This window comes from Xyrauchen texanus, chromosome 2 (genome assembly GCF_025860055.1).
Source record: "Xyrauchen texanus isolate HMW12.3.18 chromosome 2, RBS_HiC_50CHRs, whole genome shotgun sequence".
Classification (NCBI taxonomy): domain Eukaryota; kingdom Metazoa; phylum Chordata; class Actinopteri; order Cypriniformes; family Catostomidae; genus Xyrauchen; species Xyrauchen texanus.
Genome location: NC_068277.1, coordinates 7,984,677 through 8,003,490, shown reverse-complemented (window position 1 = coordinate 8,003,490; position 18,814 = coordinate 7,984,677). Strand labels below are relative to the sequence as shown.

The 18,814-nt window shown below is 37.9% G+C and overlaps 1 protein-coding gene across 2 annotated transcripts in view; it reads left to right on the top strand.

Moving 5' to 3' along the window:
- Positions 1-18,814, top strand: part of LOC127657877 (casein kinase I-like) — a 72,607-nt gene that overhangs the window by 51,914 nt on the left and 1,879 nt on the right. Inside the window, exons 11-13 of one of the 2 annotated variants that reach the window (XM_052146834.1) lie at positions 1,467-1,577; positions 6,005-6,111; positions 16,231-18,814. The exon at positions 16,231-18,814 is cut by the window's right edge and continues 1,879 nt beyond it. In XM_052146834.1, coding sequence (XP_052002794.1) covers positions 1,467-1,577; positions 6,005-6,111; positions 16,231-16,285 — 273 coding nt within the window. In that variant the 3' untranslated portion in view covers positions 16,286-18,814. The remainder of the gene's footprint in view (positions 1-1,466; positions 1,578-6,004; positions 6,112-16,230) is intronic. The other variant, XM_052146843.1, reaches the window with a different exon arrangement.

Genomic DNA, 18,814 nt, shown 5'->3' with positions numbered 1-18,814 from the left:
TCCATTTAGTCCGACTGTGCGTGTCGCCTACACATGTGTCTCATGTTAACTGTAATAAAAGTATCACAAAGCAGTCATAATGCGTATATGCATCTGATTTGTGTTGGCCCGGTTCAAATCTTCCTTATATTGCGATGTATCCAGGGACTTTTATTGAAAATATACCACTGCACAATACGATTTCAGATGTCAATTTTTATTTTAATATTTGATTGTCCTTGTCTTGCATCTCAGAATGTGTTCCTCTTCCTGTTTAGGCCTTGTTGATTAGTTAAATGACACAATATGATGCCCTTCCGATTTGATACACTTTAATGAAATGGGTAGTTAAGTTTGTTTAGTTCAGTGAAATATTGAATTTATTCATTTATACTGTCAGATATTACTGTCTAATTTCAATGCTGGATGCCTGATTTACAACACAAGGTGTCCACAGGGCATTCAACAGTTTGTCTGTTTTAAAGGGATAGTTCGCACAAAAATGCAAATTCTGTCAGCATATACTCACCATCATGTCGTTCCAAAACTTCATGACTTTCTGTCTTAGAACACATTTTTAAAATTTTTAAAATTCAGTAAAATTTTTTGGGATCTTTTGACATAGAAGAGGTCATTGTACTATAAAAACATACTGTAAGTTTCAATAACTCAAAACGTACTCATCACTAAAAAAAAACTAAAAACCTTTGTTGAAACCAAGCTGCCAAAACACCTCCACATCAACATATCAATGCCTACTTTACTTTAAATCACTGCCGTAGCCCGCACAGTAGAGGTGAGCAAGAAGAGAGCTGTTCAGTCAAGATCAGAGAGCCAATCATAACAGTGGGCGTTTACTGTCAAGTCTTAAATGAGAAGCAGCACCAAAACCGAGTGTTTCTGAAAGAGGGTCAGAATGAGGGTAGAAAATGATCATGCTTAACAAATATAAGACTGTTTTTTGTGCAAAAAACTTAACTAATATTATAAGTGAACCTTAAGGAACATATTAAAATAATAAAAAAGGTATGTCATGATCCCTTTAATACAACAGCATTTGATAGCGACTCAAATAGTGACCCAAAAGTGTCATAAAAGTAGTCCCTGTAGCTAATGCATCATTCTCCAACATTTCGGAAGGCATACAAGAACAAAACAAACATTTTGAGTAAAAAGATGGATTGGGATATTCAGCCAAAAGTGTTATGCATAACAAAGAAGTCATATGGGTTTGGAGCAGCATGACAGAATTTTCATATTTGGGCGAACTGTTCCTTTGTGTTTTTCTTTTTTTATTTTGTGCTGCTTGGATTTGATCGGACAGTTTGGTCCTCAGTCACTAATGCCATTTCCTGGCTTTGACTGGCTCTTTTGTTTCTCTTTGGTTTTCATTCCTGCATTGTGCTGCATGCCACCTGGCTTCACTCCGCCCTCTTGCGCTCACTCACCACACTGCCCCTCCCTCACCGCCTTCTCCATCCGCGCAGACGGCCATCTCCGACCGCAGAGGAGCTTGGGAGGTGCAGCCCAACCGGCAGACAAACTCCTCGTATCTGACCTCCCACCTGGCAGCGGACAGGCACGGAGGCTCAGTGCAGGTATTGCTTCACCCCTTGCTCGATGCCTCCTCCTGTTTGTGCTCATGTCTAAATCATCTGCAGCTCCCCACACCTGCTCTCAGATCCTACAGTAGAGCTCCTCCTCTATGGGTTCCCCTCTTGGCTGCTCTCATCTTGATTAAAGAACGTAGTAAAGTAGTATGTACAATGCAGAGATCTAATTTAGTAATGCTGCATTTAATTAAATTCCTATTTGATATCTCAAACCACTTTTCTAACCTTAAGGCCAAATGGTTCTGAGCACGGTGAGAAGCATTTTACAGTAAAACTTGGTTTTGCACAGTATGATTACAAGCCATCCACAACACCGATTTCTCAACATGGTTGGTTCAGCGTACTCAGACGTGTTGGTGGAACATCTTTAGTGACGTTGCGGCGACTCCCAATTGTCCATTTGCCCAGTCAGTTCAATCTAATCCTGATTTTGCATCAAAGCAGTGAAACAGTTACAGGAAAGCCCAAATTATACTTTGGTTGGACATGAATACTAGGCATCTTCATGGGTCTAAACTCTTGAAAAGAAATAGTCCAGTATCTTATAGCAGTCGTAGCATGCATGCGCCAAGCACAGTCAAATGGACTATACTTTGAACGAATGCACGCTGAAGTTAAAGGAAGTTCACCCAAAAATGTCTCCCTCATGCCATCTCAGATGTGTATGACTTCATTTCTTCTGCAGAGCGCAAATGAAGATTGTTTTTTATAGAATATCTCAGCTCTGTAGGTCTGTACAATGCAAGTGAATGGTGACCAAAACTTTGAAGCTCCAAACATCTCTTAAATGCAGCATAAAAGTATTGATTGTTTCAGAAAACATGGATTAAACCACTGGAGTCTTATGGATTAGTTTTATGGAGCTTTGATGTGCTTTCTGGAGCTTCAAAATTTTGCTCACCATTCACTTACATTGTATGGACCTACAGAGCTGAGATATTCTTCCTAAAGTCTTTGTTTGTGTTCTGCAGAGGAAAGAAAGTCCTACACATCTGGGATGGCATGAGGGCGAGTAAATGATGAGAGAATTTTCATTTTTGTGTGTACTGTTCCTTTAAGTCTTCATCTAAACCGAAGTATACTTTGGGTTTAAACATTCAGCCTGATGGTGGAAAAGCTTCTCACCCAAACATACAGCATCCCATTCTTTGATGATCTGAAGATGACGTATAAAAAAATTATTTTACACACCTGTCTTTGTGAAAGTGTTTTGATGAAAACAATCCCAAATCGATATATTGCAATACTTTTTCTCACAATATGGCATCATATTTTGCATAACGTTCTTGATATGTGCATTCATCTAATTTCCAACAGCTCAGTTAATGAAGAAGCAGGTTATCTAAATAAGTGCAAAATATAAAACTGGAAATGGAGAACAGAGACCAGTATACTAAACTTCTAATATTCTTTGAGACAAAAACTAAACAAAAGTGAAGCGGAGTGCACAAAAGTGATTGAAACTTATTACGCATGTTTCTCTCGCACGTTTGGTCTCGCTTGTCGACACATTCTTTAAAGGGTACCAATTCATTATATATCTCGTTTTTATGTAAGTTACACCAGTAAACATTAGTTCAGAATTAGTTTTGAGCTGTAACTATCACGATTCAATTATAATATTGGGATGTATTGAATCGTGGCATATGTATTGCAATGTGTATCGTATTGTGAGGTAGATAGTCATACTGCAAATGTATTATCTTGTAATACACAAAATTGTATTTGCTTTAAAAAAAGATTCATTAACATAACTTGGGTGCCGCAATGTTATACACATATACACTCACCTAAAGGATTATTAGGAACACCATACTAATACTGTGTTTGACCCCCTTTCGCCTTCAGAACTGCCTTAATTCTACGTGGCATTGATTCAACAAGGTGCTGAAAGCATTCTTTAGAAATGTTGGCCCATATTGATAGGATAGCATCTTGCAGTTGATGGAGATTTGTGGGATGCACATCCAGGGCACGAAGCTCCCGTTCCACCACATCCCAAAGATGCTCTATTGGGTTGAGACCTGGTGACTGTGGGGGCCATTTTAGTACAGTGAACTCATTGTCATGTTCAAGAAACCAATTTGAAATGATTCGAGCTTTGTGACATGGTGCATTATCCTGCTGGAAGTAGCCATCAGAGGATGGGTACATGGTGGCCATAAAGGGATGGACATGGTCAGAAACAATGCTCAGGTAGGCCGTGGCATTTAAACGATGCCCAATTGGCACTAAGGGGCCTAAAGTGTGCCAAGAAAACATCCCCCACACCATTACACCACCACCACCACCAGCCTGCACAGTGGTAACAAGGCATGATGGATCCATGTTCTCATTCTGTTTACGCCAAAGTCTGACTCTACCATCTGAATGTCTCAACAGAAATCGAGACTCATCAGACCAGGCAACATTTTTCCAGTCTTCAACTGTCCAATTTTGGTGAGCTCTTGCAAATTGTAGCCTCTTTTTCCTATTTGTAGTGGAGATGAGTGGTACCCGGTGGGGTCTTCTGCTGTTGTAGCCCATCCGCCTCAAGGTTGTGCGTGTTGTGGCTTCACAAATGCTTTGCTGCATACCTCGGTTGTAACGAGTGGTTATTTCAAGCAAAGTTGCTCTTCTATCAGCTTGAATCAGTCAGCCCATTCTCCTCTGACCTCTAGCATCAACAAGGCATTTTCAGCCCACAGGACTGCCGCATACTGGATGTTTTTCCCTTTTCACACCATTCTTTGTAAACCCTAGAAATGGTTGTGCGTGAAAATCCCAGTAACTGAGCAGATTGTGAAATACTCAGACCGGCCCGTCTGGCACCAACAACCATGCCACGCTCAAAATGGCTTAAATCACCTTTCTTTCCCATTCTGACATTCAGTTTGGAGTTCAGGAGATTGTCTTGACCAGGACCACACCCCTAAATGCATTGAAGCAACTGCCATGTGATTGGTTGATTAGATAATTGCATTAATGAGAAATTGAACAGGTGTTCCTAATAATCCTTTAGGTGAGTGTATATCTCTGTGAAGTCGGGTTGTAGATTTACGCCCCAAGTTGGAAGTCTGACATCAAGTGTTGATCTATTGCTGTTTTTCAAGCAGGAGGTTTGAACTCGAAAAAGATGCCTTTACTAGTTGATTGAAAAACGGCATAAGATAAAATGACCAGGATAATGAAATTTGCTGTATTACCTAGAGGTAGACCGATGTATCAGTTTTACCGATTAATTGTGCCGATAGTTTATAGGGAATATCAGTTATCGGCAAAAATCGATGCCTATAGTTGATGATTTAAATTTTTTTACATTTATTTTTTTATTCCTCTGTGGTCGGCGCTATTTTGATAAGATAATCAAGTAATCTAAATTGAAGATAAGGCATGCAAAGAAAAATGCAACTATATAGAAACGTGCCCTATCAGTCATATGTATATCATATGAGTATTATTTATTGTGAATTAAATAATTAAACCTCATGTGGTGAAATATAAAAACAAACTCTTCATTTGGTGAATATATATGCTCTAAAAAGCTTAATTTGGTAAATACTTAAATATAGAGAATTGCAACGGAGCCAAGTCTCCATTTCAAATGAAGAGCCATTTGTGTGTTTTGGGCTTGTTTAATGTTAAAAGTACCACATTACACATCTGAATTTTTTTCTGGATGTTATTGGGATATTGGTTGAGCAATAAACTTAATGTGGGACTTGATTCATTTTGGACTTCTGTAGCCTCTATGTAATTGTGTTTTAACATTCTTTAAAACTGATTTCAAAACTATCGCCAGATTAATCCATTATCGGCTAAATCAGCCGACCTCTAGTATTAACACCTGTTGTCTTTTTTGGTACAGCACAGGAACATAATAGTGCAAAAATTAGCTTTGTTCTCGTGTTGATCATCAAGACAGCTTCCAAATATTCCTTCCTTTTGAGCCATGTTTGTATAGTTGCAAATTCTGAAGGTTAGTGGGTCTGATGAGAGCCACATCACTCCAATTAACAGATCTTGTTATTCGGCGTCTGAGTTTATCAAACGATAACATGATTATCTTGTTCTGGCCAATATTTTTTTTTTAAACTTTAGAGATTGGGATCCAATCAATTGTACATAAGTTGTAGTTTGATAGTTGGTACACCATATCAATTGTCATTGCAGAATAGTTTTGAAAAGCAACCAAAATAAAAGTTTGAACAAAGTATTTTACCAGCTTCTTTTTAGGATATATATTTTTTAATCGTTAGCATAAATATAGTGCTAGTGATTTACCTCACTTTGCAGTAGTTAACCTGCACAGATAAACTAATATTATATTGTTCCCATTACTTTGAGACCAGAGACTGAATGATGTAATTTGGCCAAATTGATGCCTCCTGATTTGACTTTGATATGTTTTCATTCATGCTTTTCTGCTACAGGTGGTGAGTTCGACTAATGGTGAACTGAATGCAGATGACCCGCTGGCGGCCCACTCAAATGTACCAATTGCTGCACAGGCAGAGGTGGAGGTGGTGGATGAGGCCAAGTATGTGCACCCAGCTTCACCCTCCCATCCACTGTCTATGCCTTGTGTCTTATTGATACAAGGTGTACTGTTGCACTCAGGGTTTTGTACATGACTTCACATTTGCCCTCACTGGTCCATTGCCATCTGTTCCCCTGTAGTGTTGTGCATACTGCAGGTATATTGAAGTGTAGCACTGTGTTTCCCATGACAGCTGTAGAATAAATCCCATTTCGGTGCATCGGCTGAGCTGTAAACTCAACAGGGACAGTCTAGCCTACAACAAACAAACAAATGCCTATTATGGTACCTTTAATGCCTTAAATAATAATGCTGTCTAGCTTATATTTTCCTTGAAAGTATAAGGAAGTATCCATAATAAGTGCAGCCAGCGAGTTCACCTGTTACAAAAAGGCAATTACGCTCTTCTTTTAATGCACCTGATATTCCTGTGCATTTGGGTTTCAGCTATATAAAACATCCTGTCTGATATAATGGCAAAACCTATTCTTGATAGTTCTTTGATATCTTAAAAAGCTGCGTGTCTTTGATTTATTGAGGAAAGTGCGCTTACAGTGCAGCGTGCTTTATCAATTAACATGACCGCACAAACACACAATTATTCTGTGTTAATGCTGAGCAGACGTCTTTCTTCTGTAATCCCCCACACTGTATGTTTCACTTTTGTCTTGAATATTGCAGTGTGCAGATTGCATTATCAGTGTTAGGTATCATTATTTAAAGATTCAGCCTAAAATGCCGGAACATGGTCACTTGAAGCAAAGCAGTGAAAATTAGGCTTGCATTAAAATCGAAACTGAACTAGTCAAAGTTGGAATTGTGGATGAAAGTGGGTGGGGACTGTGGCTTCTCCAAAAAATACAAAATTACCAGCAGCCGTTATGACTCATATAGTATATTGCAGGAATTCTGAAGTATTCTGAGAAACTCCAGAAGGGCTTTCGCACACTTTATTAAAAGATTTTTAAATGGCCAATATCATTTAATTAACGCCACAGTCATGAACCTTGATGTTTGTACCTGCCAGTTGGAGACGGTATGGGTGTTTCTTCAGTGTCTTTTTAAGACATTTTTTTGTTTTCAATATCTATTTTTTAATTGGTCTACTAACAATAGCCCCTTTCACACATGCAACCAGGTCAATTACAGGAATATCGTTGGGATGCCTTTACTAGTAAACGTACCACATGTGCTGTTCTTACATACCATCAAAATGGACAGTTATAGGTACTTATGTTAAGTACTGTTCATAAAGGGAAATTGCCAGAGAAAGATTTACCAGTATTTTCAAAAGGCTCGTGTTCACACATAGGGCTGGGGCGGTATGGATTTTTTCTAACCGCGGTTGAAAAGAAAGATATTCCCGCGGTATAGCGGTAAACCGCATTAAATACATTACATTGGACCCCCCCCGACAGACTTTGGCGCACACATCAGAAGTCGCTTTTGATAGACAGACTTTAAATAGTCACCTACATCCGAAGAAAAAAAACGAGCACAATTTTAAATAGTCAAATTTTCATCAAGCAGTAATTTGGCATGAACTAATCACTGTATAGATTTCCTTATTTAAGATTATTCTCAGATACATTCGCATTGAAGATGGGTCAGACATGATTTTGACCACTTTATTAAGTTTTGTTTTGTAGAAAGCCTTTCTTTAACTTAAAATTTCGTTTTGTATAAATTGTATCTTAATTTTAATCACTTTTTCATTAACTAATTGCCTGGAATTAATAAATAAGAATCAAATATAGCAGACATATAATCAGCAGCAGGACGTGGAAGCGCCGATGCGATCTCTTGTGCGTGAGCTCTCTCATAAATGAACCGAAACTCGGCGGCTAGGCCTACTGCCTCACAGACATGAGAAATAAATAGAAATCTTAAAATGCATTTTAAACAAAATTAAAAAAAAATGATAAAATTTTAGGCTACAGTAGCCTAGTAGTCAGGTTTGCCGATGTGCGTTACTATTTATTTATTTATTTTTATCCCTGTGCGCCAGTCGGAAACGGACTTCACTGCTGATATTCTGGGGATACAACATAGCCAATAGGCTATAGCCTACTAGGGACTTTAGCCTTTAAAATATCTTTGCTGCATTGGATCAGTCTCCTTTCTAGAACAGCCAAGAGCTTTCTAGCCTCGCGGCAGCAGCGCTTGCATCGCTCAGACCTTAAAACAGTCAGCGCCGTGGATGCGGTTTTGAAAATTTATCAAAAAACGTTGGTGCGGACAGATGAGTTTTGTGATGCGGTTGCGGATTAAATAATAATAGCCCATCCGCGCATCTCTAATACAAATGGAATGTTATTATGTGTCATGGAACATTGCGCTCCCCAACTCGCGAAAGGTCGGATTTGCTCCATATTTTGATAAGTTTTGTTTAGAAAACCTTGAATCCATGTAGGCTAATATCATTAGACATAATCCATATCATTAGAATCAATGAATCCATGTCATTAGACACAACGTGCACACATGTGCAGGCCAATGTTTTTTTTGTTTTTGTTTTTTTGCGGTGACGACGGTGACAAGCTCAGACCCGCGGTTGGAGTCACGTGACCGCGGTATTGCGGTAATGCGGTAACCGTCCCAGCCCTATTCACACATGAACTAACATGAAAATTGCAGTACATTTTCCAGGTAACACTGTATGTGTGAAAGCTGCTAATGTCTAACAGTGTATCTACACGCATCAATGGAGTCATTTTTCTGAAAGTTCTGAAAGTTCCCACCACAATGTCATTTCCAGCACATCTCAAATTCTGTACTGCGTTTAATGGAATTCTGTGGTAGGAATGAAGGTGATGGAAACGTTTTTAAATAAACTAGTTGCCTCCTTTGTCTTGCTAAAGCTAATTTCATAGCTAACTTTTTATGTATCCTATATACATACAATTCGATAATATTTTCACACTTTTTTAGGTAATTTGTCATAATTTAAATACATTTTATTTGTATAATACTTTGATGCTGTGATGTCTTAGACCCAGTTTCCACCTGATATAAAGATGAGTTTCAGGTGATCCGATCACATGTGACAATAATAATCAAATTGATCCGATCACATGAGCTCAGCCCTAAATAAAGGTCTAAACAGGGTCTAAAACATTTTGTGATCTGATCACAGAAACCACATACGAAAATTGTGTCCAGATTGCATTTGAGGTGTAAATGCTAATTTGTCCTGTGTGCATCTTGGCAGCAGTGAAGCGCCGTCCCTCACCCGTCAATCAATTGCTGCACTAAAACAAGAGTTTAAACTTTGCCGTTAACAAGCGGCTTTTAAAGGAAATAACTGATACAGCTGATAGATACAAGAGATTCACGGATCTATTAGTGTGTCTGATATCAACACAGATGACAAGCACGAACACCTGAAGATCCTTTAATACAGGCAATACTCTAAAATAATGGATAACTCTGCTTGACATGTTGCGTTTGTGCTTAGATTAAATTTCAACTGCATCTGGGGGAAACAGCGCAAAAAAAGAAAATCTCTTTTCTGACTTTGTTGCGCTTTATTGTCATGCAGTAAATATATGTTGTCCGTACAGTACTGTATGTTGTCATGAGATCCTCCCCTCCAAATCAGAACACAAGTGGTCACTTGAGATGCATTTAAGTGACCAGGTGTAAACAGCCATGTGTCTCACCTGACCACATGTGATCAGATCAGACGCATCGTAATACCAGGTGGAAATGGGGTCTTAAAGTCCTCCTTGTGCAGTTTATAAAAAATAATTACTGCTCGACTGTTTATTTTCTACTCTATAAACAAGTAAACTATCATTTGGAGAAAAAAAAATATATGATCGTGTCTGGTAACATGTGCATGTAAAATGGCTAGAAATAGCATTTTAGCTTAGCATAAAGCTAACAGTTTACACAAGGTTTATTTCTATTTCTTCTACTCTAAACTTACTTCAAACGTACTTCTCTGTCTGCTCGTATGAATGTAACACATCATAAGAAAGTGTTTCACCGCTGTTCAAATGCACTTTGGATCGCATCATTTATATGTATAAATGTTTTCCATCTGAAAGGACTAAATATTAAATGAAACAAATGACAATAAAATGCAAAGTAATCTCTTCAGTAATCAAAATACTTTTGGAATGTAACTGTATTCTAAATACCAATGATTTAAATTGTAACTGTAATGGAATATTTTGTATTCAACTACTCCCCAACACGATTTGTCTATTTCACTCTTTGTTTAGATTATTCTAGTTTTAAACCTAATAATTTGTATTTTTATAATAGGTTTTCATAGTTTAATATCGACAGTCTGGGTCTGCGTAAAACTGTAACATCTATACTTAATAAATATATATATATATATATATATATATATATATATATATATATATATATATATATACACACACACACTCCGTATATATTGTGTATATATAAAACATCGGCCCTTGACAATACACATGAAAGTGCTGAAGTTGAAGAAACACCCAAATATTAAATAGTTGGATCATCCAGTATAGGAAGTAAAACTTTTTATTTTCCCCCACATATCAATCCGATTTTTACATAACCCTGTCATTGTGCATTGATGATAATTGCTGAGTAGAAATTTAAACTGGCCCAAGACCAATTGACCAATCAGCAGGAAATTGTCTAGCCAGTAATTACTGAAGTGTCACATCTTGTACCATACAGTGAGGAAAATAAGTATTTGAACACCCTGCTATTTTGCAAGTTCTCCCACTTAGAAATCATGGAGGGGTCTGAAATTGTCATCGTAGGTGCATGTCCACTGTGAGAGACATAATCTAAAAAAAAAAAATCCAGAAATCACAATGTATGATTTTTTAACTATTTATTTGTATGATACAGCTGCAAATAAGTATTTGAACACCTGAGAAAATCAATGTTAATATTTGGTACAGTAGCCTTTGTTTGCAATTACAGAGGTCAAACGTTTCCTGTAGTTTTTCACCAGGTTTGCACACACTGCAGGAGGGATTTTGGCCCACTCCTCCACACAGATCTTCTCTAGATCAGTCAGGTTTCTGGGCTGTCGCTGAGAAACACGGAGTTTGAGCTCCCTCCAAAGATTCTCTATTGGGTTTAGGTCTGGAGACTGGCTAGGCCACGCCAGAACCTTGATATGCTTCTTACAGAGCCACTCCTTGGTTATCCTGGCTGTGTGCTTCGGGTCATTGTCATGTTGGAAGACCCAGCCTCGACCCATCTTCAATGCTCTAACTGAGGGAAGGAGGTTGTTCCCCAAAATCTCGCAATACATGGCCCCGGTCATCCTCTCCTTAATACAGTGCAGTCGCCCTGTCCCATGTGCAGAAAAACACCCCCAAAGCATGATGCTACCACCCCCATGCTTCACAGTAGGGATGGTGTTCTTGGGATGGTACTCATCATTCTTCTTCCTCCAAACACGGTTAGTGGAATTATGACCAAAAAGTTATATTTTGGTCTCATCTGACCACATGACTTTCTCCCATGACTCCTCTGGATCATCCAAATGGTCATTGGCAAACTTAAGACGGGCCTTGACATGTGCTGGTTTAAGCAGGGGAACCTTCCGTGCTATGCATGATTTCAAACCATGACGTCTTAGTGTATTACCAACAGTAACCTTGGAAACGGTGGTCCCAGCTCTTTTCAGGTCATTGACCAGCTCCTCCCGTGTAGTTCTGGGCTGATTTCTCACCTTTCTTAGGATCATTGAGACCCCACGAGGTGAGATCTTGCATGGAGCCCCAGTCCGAGGGAGATTGACAGTCATGTTTAGCTTCTTCCATTTTCTAATGATTGCTCCAACAGTGGACCTTTTTTCACCAAGCTGCTTGGCAATTTCCCCGTAGCCCTTTCCAGCCTTGTGGAGGTGTACAATTTTGTCTCTAGTGTCTTTGGACAGCTCTTTGGTCTTGGCCATGTTAGTAGTTGGATTCTTACTGATTGTATGGGGTGGACAGGTGTCTTTATGCAGCTATCGACCTCAAACAGGTGCATCTAATTTAGGATAATAAATGGAGTGGAGGTGGACATTTTAAAGGCAGACTAACAGGTCTTTTAGGGTCAGAATTCTAGCTGATAGACAGGTGTTCAAATACTTATTTGCAGCTGTATCATACAAATAAATAGTTAAAAATCATACATTGTGATTTCTGGATTTTTTTTTTTTTAGGTTATGTCTCTCACAGTGGACATGCACCTACGATGACAATTTCAGACCCCTCCATGATTTCCAAGTGGGAGAACTTGCAAAATAGCAGGGTGTTCAAATACTTATTTTCCTCACTGTATGTTGTAGAGGAGTGGGCTGGTGAGCTGAGGACAACACTACTTTTATTCAAACTCCAGACATTCCTTCTCCAACACTTTCCACTTCTAAAGGGATAGTTCAACCTCAAAATGAAAAAAGATGTCATCCTTTACTCACCATCATGTAGTTCCCCAAAAAAGTAATGGGTTTGGAACAACATGAGGGCGAGTAAATTAAGACAGAACTTTCATTTTGAGGTGAACTATGGTTTTAATTTTTGTTACACAAACTGGAACACGGGATATGCCTGTTTTATAATATTAGAGTAGATGTTTCGTTTTAGATCTATCGCTCTCCCCTGAGTCTGTCTCTTTCTCTCTCTATATCAGTCTTCTTGTTCGTCTCATGTCGCCAGCATTAAGTTTGTCTCATCGTCTTACCTCTGTGTAATAATCTCTGTCTTTTCTCTTTTCACATTCTTCTGTAGCTGCGTGAAAATGCTCAACCTGTGGTGAGTCCCTCTCTCCAGTCCACATCAAACTTAAAGCGGAGTGGACCAGCCTAGACTGTGGCCAAAGAGATCTAGCTTACATTAAGACTCAGATCTGCTAACACAGTTATAGGCAAATGTAGTTATTCATGCTCTGTGAGTTAGAAACCGGAACAGAGAGGCAGGCTTAAGATAAAGTCTGATTGGAGAGACTGTGAAATACTTTAATGTTGATTGGAAGTTTTCTGAGAAGTCTCTAATTGCCCAGTGTCTCTTACAGAAGTGTGCAGCCTTTAACCTCTCATTTTACTGAATTAACAATCTCACAACAGCATATTTTTCTCCTTTTATTTTTTTAAAGATTATTTTACAATATGACACAATTTGCATTTTATACCACACCTTTATTTATTTCATTCCAAGAATGTTCATTAGATTTCAATGGCTGTGAAGTAGTTCCAGGTTTCATTATTACAGTTGTTCATCACTTTACACAATATCAGAGCATTTTCGGGTCATCCTGAGATTACCAAGATGAATTTGTACCACCAACAAAGTGGTAACGGTGGTATAAGCAGAACAATTGGCATTTTTACCTTTTTAAATTAAAACTTAGAATAGTTTTTTTTTTTATAGATTTTGAATAACATATTTTGAAAGAAATTGGAATTCATTTTTTGAAAAAAAAAAAAAAATCAATTATTGAAAACAAAATTTAATTTAATGTTTGAAAAAAAAATTAATTTAATGTTTGAAAAAAAATTGGAATTAAATTTTTGAAAAAAATTGGAATTAAATTTTTTGAAAGAAATTGGAATTCATTTAAAAAAAAAATGGAATTATTGGAAAAATTGGAATGTAATTTTTGAAAAAATGTAATTGAATTATTGAAAAAAAAAATGGAATTTAATTTTTTAAAATTGGAATGTAATCTCTAGAGGGAGTTAATCTTAAAACTACATGCACCACTCATTAATTATTGATTTTTTTAAAAATGTGATAATCTATTTCACAACAACCTGTTAATTATGCCTTGCATAATTAGTTTTAAAAAAATGTCAGTCCTTACAATTAAAAATATTACAGGTAATAAAATGTTAACGTAATTCTGTAAAATGAGAGAATGCTTTGCAGGACACTGTAAATTCAGTACGAATCGTGCTTGATTCTGCATTAATAACCTCAGTAAATGCAAACGATACAGCCAGCGACTGCTTGCAACAGACGCTCAGATACACTGGCTCTTTTGCAGCATCCATTAGGAACATGTTTAGTGAAGTCTTTCACTTTTCAATGTGTCAGTCTGGAGCTGTTCTCTTCCACTGCATGTGCCTTGTTCCTCCTGACCCATTCTGTCATGTTGTTGCTGTTTAACACTCTGTTGTCAGTGCTTTTAACCAAACTCTGATGTGTTCCCCTTCTGTTAACTTTTACTTGTTGCATTCATATGCAGCAAGCATTTAGGTCTGTAAGGACAACTAATGCACTCCAACGCCTGTTTTTGACAAAGCTGACAATATGTAGCATAACCTAAATACTGCTTGATGTTTAGTTTTTCTTATAAGATTTACTAAGCAAGCTATATTCTCACTGCGCATGTTTACATGGCTGGACGATAAATGCAATGCTCACTGTATAATCACAATGATTTTTGCTGGCAATTATTGAGAAAACATTGTGACTGTGTTGGGTGTAATTCAATTACTTGTCTTAGTTAAAAAATTGTGTAATGCATTACATTTGTATCTTTAGTAGGGCCTTATGATTTCTGCGCTGGGATCACGGAAATCAGTCATAAATACAGAATTGACTATTAAACGCAGGATTTCAAAGTATTTTAAATATTTGGGATGAAATGAATGGATTAATACTCAATTAATCCCATTAAAATCATGATTTGTCCTAGTGTGATGATTAAACCACAAAAGGCTGAGTTTTCATTAAATATATAGTCTGAATGTGCTGCATGCTTTAAAGTGTGAAGCCGGCCACTCATGCACTGAACACACCTCATCATAAGCATCACGTGCACTCTGTATTTGTAATAGATTATAGACAATGGAGCATGCATTAAGCTTGAGGCATGCAGCACATTCAGATTATATATTTATATAATTAAATCACAGCCTTTTGCTGTTTAATAAGTACATTTAAGCCACATAGCGAACTGAGGTGTGAAGCTGTTGTCAAAAACAGACAAACTCAAATTGCTTCATTATGCCAAAATAAAAGCTCAATTTAACTCGACCCGTGAAACGGAAAAATTGTGACAGAAATATACATACTACTACTGTATGGTAAAATGTTATATTCAGTGTAGAAATGAATCACAAGAATAAAAAACATTGTATTATATTTAAACAATATCTCACAAGCAAGAATGCTGTTGTACTAAAAACAAGTTTTAATCAATGCTTTGATTGATACTGTGATGCTCTGATGTGCAGCACTAAATTTGACACAAAATAACTCCAATATTGTGTTCTGGATTGTGCTGCGAGTATTTATATAGAAGCACTTCATTTTATAAAAATAATGTTACCGTTTGTTGAAAAATAATTTTATTAAAATTCTATGAAGTCATTTTAACGAGATGATTACATTTAATTAAAATTGAAAACACAGATTTCGGAGAAAAAAATAAAACCGAAAACATTTGGGAAATAAAACTGAATTTGGAAAAATTGGTTGATTTCATAGGGGCCAACTATAGTACACCCAACCATGTTTTTTGGCACAGTGATTGATTTATTACCATAGTTTGGGTTTTCCTGTATTGTTGCTACAGTTTTACCACAAATATCATGGTTAAAATACGGTTACCATAGTACAACAACAGTCAATTTTGTGGTTTCGGTTTGACTAAAAATACCAGTTCAACTACCGTTACTGTAGTCGGTTAATTTTCGTGAAACTTATTGCGAGGGAATGCAAACCTATTTCAGAAATAAATCCCTCCCTGTCATCTAAGGTGCTCTGTATTTTTCATGTATGAAATATTTAAGTAAATATTGCTGTTTATTACTATGTATGTGTGTTATAGTGGTGCTTAAAAATGAAAATTATGAAATGTCCTTGTGGTATTTACCTAAAAACACTGTGGAAACACCTAATTTTTAACTTAATTGATTACCATTTTATAGTTCTTACATCAAACATTTAGAATATTTTAGGCAGTTTCGTTGAAAAAAACTAACTAATTTAAGAAATTTCCAAGGACAACACACAAACACTATCGAGAGTGTGAATAATGTCAGCTATATCGTTCAGCCCTACATGTGTAGTAAGACGGCACAAGCTTCATCTCTTGCTGTTAATAATCAGCCAATCAACTTCCTGCACTGACATCACTGACGTTAACCTGTGCATCTTTCCTCAGGTGCTGCTGTTTCTTCAAGAGGAAGAGGAAGAAGAACACGCCACGACACAAATGAACCTCCGGCGTCTCCACGCAAACCTGTTCCTTTGCTTGTTTTTAGAGCGTTCAAATACAGAAATTTTACAAGCCGACAACAGCGAGCCCTCAAAACGCTTCAAGGGGGACCTACGTTCGAAAACGAAGAGGCATGCACACGTTGTCTCTATGGGATTGTCTTTTATTTTTGTTCGTGTTTTCTTCCACATGTTAATTTTGGCAGCGACACGCCTCCAGATCAGCTTCCTCAGTCTCGTCTCTGGGATATTCACACAAGAAAAGAACAAATCAAACAGCTCCGCACTTCATTTGCCGTCTCGCCTATTTAGCATTCACCTTGTCCCTGGTGGTGGACGTTAAGGCGAGGAAGTCTCTGAATGTGCCCTCTCGTATTCCTCCTCTGTGACAGACGCAATTCTAGCCCATTGTGTGATATAGACGGAGAGAAAGTCGCTCAACTTTTTCCACCACCAACTCTCAACTCTCAACGCGGCTAGCACACGACCCATTTCTGTCTGCTTGACACTTCTTTTCAATGTTTGGATATTTGTGGGCTGATTGTTGGTTCTCACGCTGCAGGAAGTGGTCCAAGCCTTAGTATACGATTAGCATTTGACGTCTATCGGAGTGATTTAACATGCACAGGAGAGTAATAAGCAAATAAATGTCGTAACGATGGCCTTTACACGTGAACTTTGTGAAAGTGTGACATAAGCAGCTCTGTTTCCAGAGGTAAGGGGAGTGATGTGTGCGATGGGGTGCTGGGACAGCGCAGATTTCGAGTGAATGTGATGTTCCACTGACTAGTTTTTAAGCTGCTTGTTCTAAAGCACTCCTGCCACTACAAACCCACCAGCCAGTCATGCTGCTTGCTCCTTTTACGATATCATACCGCTTTGATGTTAATCTGGCTGCTTTTCTAGCCAAAGTGGTCAGTAAAACTTTCCTTCTCTTTGCTTTTGTGGTTCTCTTTTGTATCGGAAAACACACACTTTCTGTCCATATAGTCGGGTTATTATTTTCAGAAACAATCCCTGATAAACTTTGGGGTTTTTTAATGCCAGAAAACTGCTTATAATTCAGAATGAGAATAACCGTGTTTTTGTTTTTTGTTGCCGGTGTGGCTTATGGGTCTAATGACTCAGCGTGTTCATTTAAATCTGAGGAAAATTCAACTTGCTTTTTTAGCAACCGTTACTAGTTGTGGATGACTCCAGAGGTGAAATAAGGTGAAATTTGGGAGGATGCAGACTGACTATAGTGACTGCCACTGCAAAGCATCTCGATTCAATGCCTTAACACTACTACTCGAGTCTCTCTGCAATACAACGTTACAAAACTCCTCCCATGCCTTCACATCAATGTGATGCATGCGGCATCTCAGTTCCTTTCACGAGGTTTGAGTCACTGAATCTAATGAATATGAATCGGATTATATGTCAGAAAGTGATAAAAACAGGCCCATCTTTGTAAATGCTCGTGATATTGTTAATAGTGGCCATAAGCGGCTTTGAGACGGGGCAGCCCTTGACCTCTTATACATAGGATGAGGCAGTCCTTTCCCAAGCTCTATATTTAATGGGACAGTTCACCCAAAAATGTAAACTCTGTCATTAACTCGCCCTCATGTTGTTTCAAACCCGTTTTACTTGTTTTCTTCTGTGGAAAAACGAAGGAAGATCGTAAGCCAGACAAGCTTGGAACAACACGAGGACTGAGTAAATTACAGAATTGTCATTTTTGAGTGAACAGCCCCTTGTCAGACAGGGATTATTATATTATACAAATGTGGTTATATGCTAAACGATTGCTGTAGTTTGGTGGTTGTTGTTGTTTTGCTTTTTTTACTGAGAGAACAGATGCTATAATCTCAGTCGTAATGTTGCCTTGCTCATCTTTTTGTTCCTCTTTCGCCGTTCACCTATTCACAGCATTAAATCCATGTTTTAATTTTGTGCTCTTCCTAATGTATAGTAAATGTGAATTAATGTAAGATAAATTATATGACTATTATTTTATTGCGATCACCATACAAACGTTGAGAGTGAAGCCATATGAGTGCGGGACTGCACCAACGCTTTGTTCGCCCCTTGTTTACCATATTAACCTGTGCATTACTGTATTGAACCGACCGTCTATCGTAAAAGAATAGAGGCTGTTTGAGGAATCAACAGTGTCCAGTACGTTCGAAACCCTTGGTAGAACCGAGACGTTTCGGCATAGAAGAATGAAAAACAGTGGACAAATGATTGTTTTGTTGATCATATTGATATCTCAAAAAGGGCATAGCTTCTTCCACTCCTTGACTCATCGATTGAGTTATCCAGCCCTGGGTTTTTGTGTAAATAGTTAATTGGCGAGCTCCCAGATGTCCTAAATGCCATTTGTCGTCACTGACCTTCTATTCCTTCTAGAATTATGCTAACGGAACACTTTAGGGTCGGAGTTGACCGGAATTGCGTTTGAGTATGACATGCATGTTGGGTTGGTTGTAATAGTGGTGCTAACCAACCATTTTCACCAGTGATGGTTATTTAAAATATTAACC